Source organism: Thamnophis elegans, chromosome 3, assembly GCF_009769535.1.
Source record: "Thamnophis elegans isolate rThaEle1 chromosome 3, rThaEle1.pri, whole genome shotgun sequence".
NCBI classification, from domain to species: Eukaryota; Metazoa; Chordata; class Lepidosauria; order Squamata; family Colubridae; genus Thamnophis; species Thamnophis elegans.
In genome coordinates, this window is record NC_045543.1 from 81,561,883 (window position 1) to 81,569,320 (window position 7,438).

At 53.2% G+C, this 7,438-nt stretch overlaps 1 protein-coding gene across 1 annotated transcript; it reads right to left on the reverse strand.

Moving 5' to 3' along the window:
* Positions 1 to 494: 494 nt before the first annotated feature.
* LOC116506197 (uncharacterized protein K02A2.6-like) lies at positions 495 to 4,581 on the reverse strand. Its single transcript, XM_032213844.1, has 2 exons — positions 963 to 4,581; positions 495 to 853 (listed from the first exon to the last, which is right to left on the reverse strand). Exons 1-2 carry the CDS (start codon positions 4,579 to 4,581, stop codon positions 495 to 497), a joined length of 3,978 nt encoding a protein of 1,325 aa, XP_032069735.1.
* Between the last annotated feature and the right edge of the window lie 2,857 nt (positions 4,582 to 7,438).

Here is a 7,438-nt window from a genome sequence, read left to right on the forward strand (position 1 = left end):
CCTCATTGACTTTGCTTGTCAGAAGGTTACAAAAGGTGCTCACATGACTTTGGAACAATGCAGCTGTCATAAACATGAGTCAGCTGCCAAGCATCCGAATTTTGATCATGGATGGGCTGCTGGGGGTTCGCGGGGGTTTGGAAGAACCTCTAGCTAAGATTCTGTGCAGTTCGGAGAACCCCCAAATCCTACATCTGGCTGGCCCTGGCCACCTCACCCCATCCCTCCCAGGGGTCCCCACTGGTATGTCCCCAGGGACCGTGGGTAGCCAACGAACTGAGGCGGAGACGGGAATAAAGGCTAACAAATTTTATTCCCTGACAAATACAGGCTAACATTCAGAATCGGCTTTAACCCAGGAAAATGCGCGCTGCTCGTTTGGACAGCTCCCTTTTTATACTGGAGCTGTCAAACGACCAGCCAATCAGGTATCGAGTTCTTCCTGCTTGAATTCTTTATTTCAACGCATGCTCAGAACGTGACACTCCTCCCCCCTAAGCCCGCGCATGCGTAGTCCTGTAAATACGCTGGCCGCCGCCTGATTCGGCCGGACATTCGAGGCCCTTCAGCGCCGCTTGGAAGATCTGGATGCCCTGCCGAGGACCCTTCTTCGCAGGATGGCGATCGCTCGGGTCGTCGACGAGCCAAGGACGGTGCCAGCCCACCAGGTAAGTCGTTGCTTCGGTCTGGGCTCCGGGCAGCCTGTTGGTCCGCTGCTCCCTCGCTTCTGGGCCCCGCGTCGTTTGTTTGAAGGTGTGGGTCTGCAGATGGCTGTAGCTCGGCTGGCGGCTGGTGTCTGCCCCGCAGCTGGTCGCAGTGGCGTCTCCAAGTTCTGCCGTCGTTGAGCCAGACCCTGTAGGAGCAGGGCCCGGTCTGGTCAACTACAATGCCTGGTAGCCACAAGGGATGCCCTCTGTAATTCCGGGCATACACTGCCTCCCCCTGGGCGAAAGAGCGGCTACCCCCACGGGAATCTAAGGGGCTTGGGGCGATGTAGGCTGGGTGGAGGCAGTCAAGGGTTGTACGTAACCGGCGACCCATGAGCAGTTCTGCGGGGCTGGTATTGGTTTCTGGAGAGGGCGTTGAATGGTGGGCCAGCAGGAAAGCGTCTATCCGCTGCTGCCAAGGAAGGTGGTCCATTTTAGCAAGGGCTTCTTTGACGGAGCGCACAGCACGCTCCGCCAAACCATTACTGGCCGGGTGGAAGGGAGATGTGAGCGCGTGTCTGATTCCTTGGGAAGCCAGAAATGCTTCAAATGTGGCGGACGTTAGCTGGGGTCCGTTATCGGATACCAGCACGTCAGGAAGGCCGTGAGTGGCAAAAAGGCGGCAGAGAGTAGCGACGAGTGCGTCGGCAGTAGTGGATGGCATGTGGACGACCTCAACCCACTTCGAGAAGGCGTCCACAGCAATGAAAAGCATGCGGCCCTGAATGGGGCCTGCGAAATCGACGTGCACCCGAGACCAGGGAGAGGAAGGTGGTTCCCAAGTGCGGGGCTCGGCTTTGGGAGGCAAGGCCTGAGCGCTTTGGCATCTTGTGCAGTCAGCGACATGGGCTGCTATGTCCTGGTCAAGCTTAGGCCACCATACATAACTACGGCCCAGGGCTTTCATCCGGACGATGCCGGGGTGGGCTTGATGTAGTTGCTGCAGGACGGTAGTCCTCAGTGAGGGCGGCACCACTACCCTGTGGCCCCAGAGCAGGCACCCGCGCTGAACGGACAGCTCAGCCAGGCGGGACTTGAATGGCAGGAAGGCAGGGTCTACCTGATCTTTTGGCCACCCTCGTCTAACCCAGTCTAGTACCCGGGAAATTACCTGATCCCTTGCGGACAACCGGGTGATGTCGGCGGCAGAAATTGGCAAATTGAGGTTGTCAATCAGGAACACTGGGGAGCCAGCAACTGGGTCTTCGGGGGCCTCCGGCAGTGGGCATCGGCTAAGAGCGTCGGCATGGGCAATCTGTTTTCCCGGGCGATGGTGCAACTGGTAGTCGTAGGATGCAAGGAAAACAAACCAACGAGTCATCCTTGGAGAGAGAACTTGTGGGGCAGGACGGTCACCGGCCAGCAACCCGAGGAGCGGTTTGTGGTCGGTGACAATTAAAAAGGGGCGGCCATACAAATAATGGTGGAAACGCCGGACTCCGGCTACAATGGCGAGAGCCTCCTTATCAATTTGGGCATAATTACGTTCGGAGGCAGACAGGGTTCGGGAAAAAAAGGCGATGGGCACCTCTGCCCCACTGGGTAGCTGATGGCAGAGTACAGCGCCTACCCCGTAGGGAGAGGCGTCGCAAGCTAGGACGAGGGGCAAGTGCTCGCTATACTGAATGAGCACATCATTGGAAATAAGGAGGTGTTTAACCGCCAGGAAGGCAGTGGCTTCCCGGCGGCCCCAAACCCAAGCCGCGCCTGAGTCCAGGAGGCGGTGAAGTGGCTCAGCTACAGACGCTTTATGCGGCAGGAACATAGCATAAAAATTTAGGAGGCCTAAAAAGGTCTGTAATTCAGCTCTATTGGTGGGTGCTGGGGCTTCCACAATAGCCTTGGTCTTGGCAGCCGTGGGGTGAATGCCGCGGCCATCAATGAGGAACCCTAGGAATTCTATCTGGGGCACTGCTATTTGGCATTTGTCTCGTTTCACTTTGAGGCCGACTTGCTGGAACTTGCGGAGAACCTCCCGCAAACGGGCCATGAGTTCCTCCAGAGAGGCTGCAGAGATGAGGACGTCGTCAAAATAAGGGACGACGCCTCGGAGTCCTTGGAGCAGCCTCTCCATCAAACTTTGAAATAGTCCAGGGGCGATGCTGACACCAAATTGTAGCCTGCGACACCGGAACGCGCCCCGGTGCATGATGATAGTCTGTGCTTCGGCAGCATCATCGTCCATGACCAATTGCTGATATTCCTGGGCGAGGTCGAGCTTTGCGAAGATGGAGCCCTCGCCCAAGGTGTGGAGAAGGTGTTGCACCACTGGCACCGGGTATGCGTTGGATGGCAATGCGCGGTTGATGGAGCAGCGGTAGTCTGCGCAGATTCTCACACTACCATCCGGTTTGATTGGCAACACGATGGGTGTCTCCCATCGTGCATGGTCCACTGGCTCCAGGACCCCTTGAGCCACGAGTTTATCTAGTTCCGTGTCTACTTTCGGCTTGAGTGCGATGGGCACTCGGCGTGGCTTCATCCGCACTGGTTGCACTGCGGGGTCGAGGTTGAAGGACACAGGCGTGTCGGTGTATCTGCCAAGGGTGCCATCAAATACGGCAGGGAACTCATTGACTAAGCAGTCTAAGGCTGAGGTGCCTACGTTGTGGATGCCGCTGATTTGAAGGCCGAGGGACTGGAACCAATCGAGGCCGAGAAGGCTGGGCAACCGGCCCTCGACTATGATGAGGGGCAGTCTGCCACTGAACCCCTTGAACTGCACCCTGACCTTGCGGGTTCCAATCACTGGGATCAGGTTGCCCTGATAGTCTCGTAATGTCAGGTTACAGTCTTGCAGTTGGCGCTTTGACAGCTGGGGCAAAAGTCGTTTAATCATGCTCCAAGATACAATGGACGTAGCGGAGCCGGTGTCCAGCTCCATTTCACAGGGCCTCCCTTCAATATTGACAGTCAGCTGGATCTTTTTCTGTACCTGGTGGCAGGCGAGGCCCTGATTTGCGTTCCGAAGTATGGCATGGCAGTCCATCCTGGGTTTCTTCGGACCTTCCGTTTGATTCCGCGGGTGACGGAACCGATCAGTTTGGAGCTCTGAGGAGGACATGGGCTGCGCGGCTCGGCACACCCAAGCGATGTGGCCCTTTCTGCCACACCGCTGGCAGAGGGCTTGCCTAAATCTGCACTCAGCTCTTTCGTGGTTGCCTCCGCAACCACCACATGCAGATTTAGGGTCACCCTTCCGCCGTGTTACGCTCTTTTTGTTCGCCTCATAAAGGCGGTTGATGTCCTCCTCTTGCCCTTCGGCGTCTGAATCATCGCTCTCCGTGTCTGGTAGACCGGTAGCTGTGCTGAACGTATTGGCGGACTGTGCGGTTGGAGTAGACCGGCTCTTCGCAATGGTAGCTAGGGATGCCGTGGACATTTCGGCAGCCCGAACTTCATCGAACACAGATTGGAATGAGAGGTCTGCTTTCGTTAGTAATCGCTTCTGAAGTTTGAGGTCTCTGAGGCCACACACCAGGCGGTCGAGGAGGGCCTCGTCGAGATCACGGAATTCGCAATGGAGGGCGGCTGATCTGAGTGCGGCGACATAGGCGCTGACGGACTCCCCCTCGGCTTGGCTGCGTTGATGGAACGCGTGTCGGCGAGCTATCTTAGATGGAGACGGAGCGTAATGGCTCATCAGCTTTGCCAGCAGGACAGGCCAGGGAACGGCCTTGATAGGTTCAGGGGCTGTGAGAGCCCTGGCGGTGTGGAAAACATCCGTGCCGCAGACTGACAGAAAAAACGCGCATTTCCTTTCATCGGTCAGCTCAGTTAAGTCGTGGGCGACTAGGAAGCACTCGAAACGAGCGGTGTATGACTTCCATGTTTCAGAGCCATAGTTGAATGGCGCGAAGTTTAACATGGCCATTCCTGTCAGTGAGGCGACGTCTCGTCGCAGCAAGATTAGATAGAAGCGCGGTTCTAGTGACTCAGCGAGTGACTTCAGCTAACTCGTGCCTCAGTTTGGCGCTCCCACCTTCGTCGCCAGTGGTATGTCCCCAGGGACCGTGGGTAGCCAACGAACTGAGGCGGAGATGGGAATAAAGGCTAACAAATTTTATTCCCTGACAAATACAGGCTAACATTCAGAACCGGCTTTAACCCAGGAAAATGCGTGCTGCTCGTTTGGACAGCTCCCTTTTTATACTGGAGCGGTCAAACGACCAGCCAATCAGGTATCGAGTTCTTCCCGCTTGAATTCTTTATTTCAACGCATGCTCAGAACGTGACACTCACCCAGTCCATTTTGGATGGAAGTAAGTGCAGGGCAGGCACAGAGACTTGTAGAGGGGAAAAAACGGGTCCACCGGAAGTTTGGGAAGGCTGGAAACAAGGCCATTTCTGGTCTCCAGAGGGCCTCTGGAGCCTGGGGAGGCTGTTTTCACCCTCCTGGAGGCTCAAGGAAAGCCTCCAGAGCCTGGGGAAGGCAAAATGCCCCCCTCACATGGTGCAGGAGACCGTCTATGCCATGCCAACCGTGGCCACACCCACCCAGCAACCAGGCAGAGACTCCCTTGCCAAAAATTTTGAAGCCCAGACCGATTATTATAGTTCACTTTTTATGAATGCATCTAGTTTCTTATGCTTTTTGTTGACAGACTTTTTTCAAACTTCTGTCCATTTTTGTTCATCTCTGTGGATTATAGAAATATGAATACATTCTACCTCAAGTACAATATGCGGTACAGAATAGTACCAGTAGTCCTCAAGTTACCACCAGAATTGGGATTAGAATTTCTGTCACAACTCATTATAATCGTAAGTTGAGTCATTAGATAACTGGACCCAATTTTACGATCACTTTATGGTTGTAAAGTGAATCTCTATTATTGTTAAGTGAATCACTAGGGTCGTTAAGCATATCCAGCTTCCCCAATTGACTTTTTTTGTTGGAAACACACTGTGGGAAGGTCACAAATTGCGATTATGTACAACAGCAGGGTCCTGCAACTGATTGTGAATGCAAGCTCATTCCACACACCCAAATTGCAATAATAAAATCATAGAGGCAGGTTATTGACTACTTGTGTTGAGGCTGTTGTAACTTTGATCTGTCATTAAATGAATGGCTGTAAATTGAGGACAAACCTACGGTGTATTCTGAGGAATTCTGTGTGATGCTCAATGAAATGGAAGTAATGCCCCATATAATCTAGAAATTTATGGTTCAATCATATAACATTTCATGCTTCCAGGCTGCAGAAACCCTTTCAGTGAGATTAGGTGGGCTGGAAAAGCTAGATGGGTTTGAAAATTTTGTTCAGCTTTAGGATTTAAAGATGAGAATAGAAACACTTTAGCAGAGAAAGCTTGGACATAAACACTTCTGTTTTTGATTTTTCCACACATTTTTGTATTTGACAGTATTTGAAAATTTATTTTTAGGCCGCCCTTTTCCCTGGGGGGACTCAGGGCGGCTTACAACTCAAAGGGAGGGGGATACAAACAATAACACATAAGGACAATACATAATTAAAAATAGAACACAACATTCATACCATTCGGGTGGGGGTGAGTTACATTCTTTAACCCCAGGCCTGACGGGATAGCCAGATTTTAAGGGCTGTGTGGAAGGTCTGGAGGGTGGTGAGGGTGCGAATCTCCATGGGGAGATCGTTCCAAAGGGTCGGAGCTACTACCGAGAAGGCTCTCCTCCGCGTAGTTGCCAGTCGACACTGACTGGCAGATGGAACTCGGAGGAGGCCTAATCTATGTGATCTAATGGGTCGCGAGGAGGTGATTGGCAGGAGGCGGTCTCTCAAATATCCAGATCCACTACCATGAAGGGCTTTATGGGTGGTAAGTAGCACCTTGAAGCGCACCCGGAGATCGACAGGTAGCCAGCGCAGCTCGCCGAGGATAGGTGTTATGTGGGTGTACCGAGGTGCACCCACGATCGCTCACGCGGCCACATTCTGGACTAGCTGAAGTCGCCGGATGCTCTTCAAGGGCAGCCCCATGTAGAGCACGTTGCAGTATTCCAGCCTAGAGGTCACAAGGGCACGAGTGACTGTTGTGAGAGCCTCCCGGTTCAGGTAGGGTCGCAACTGGTGCACCAGGCGAACCTGTGCAAATGCCCCCCTGGTCACAGCTGATAAATGATGGTCGAAGGTCAGCTGTGGGTCCAGGAGGACTCCCAGGTTGCGAACCCTGTCTGAGGGGTGTAATGTTTGACCCCCCAGCCTGAGAGATGGAACACTAACCAAGTTAGTGGGAGGGAAACACAACAGCCACTCGGTCTTATCCGGGTTGAGCACAAGCTTGTTAGCCCTCATCCAATCCCTAACAGCTTCAAGGCCTCGGTTCATCATGTCCACCGCTTCATTGAGTTGGCACGGGGCGGACAGATACAACTTCAAGCATAGCACATTTGGATGATATCTGAGAATGAGCTGATTAAGAAGTGAGCCAGGGTAGATGGTGAAGTGATGGCCACCAGGACGTTTGATTTCTTTTTTTATAGAAACCAAATCAACCTTCTCAAAGACAACAGAATCAGGACCTTCTTGATTTACCATATTAGTATAAGACACTCCGGACTATAAGATGCACCTAACTTTTTGGGAGAGGAAAACAAAAAATAATCTGGCTTTGCCTCCCAGCATCCATCTGATAGTCATCTGGCCCATTCAGTTCGGCCCATTTGCTGCCACCCGTTGGCTGCCAGCACGGTCCGTTCAGCATGGCCCATTTGCCACAGCCTGTTTGTTGCCACCCATTCGGCA

What these genes read in the sequence shown, in the direction of transcription:
- LOC116506197 (XM_032213844.1), bottom strand. Translation starts at nt 4,581, where the DNA reads ATGGCCATGTTAAACTTCGCGCCATTCAACTATGGCTCTGAAACATGG. An exon ending in CCCCTTAGATTCCCGTGGGG is followed by an intron (nt 854 to 962) that starts GTAGCCGCTCTT and finishes CTGCTCCTACAG; the next exon opens with GGTCTGGCTCAACGACGGCA.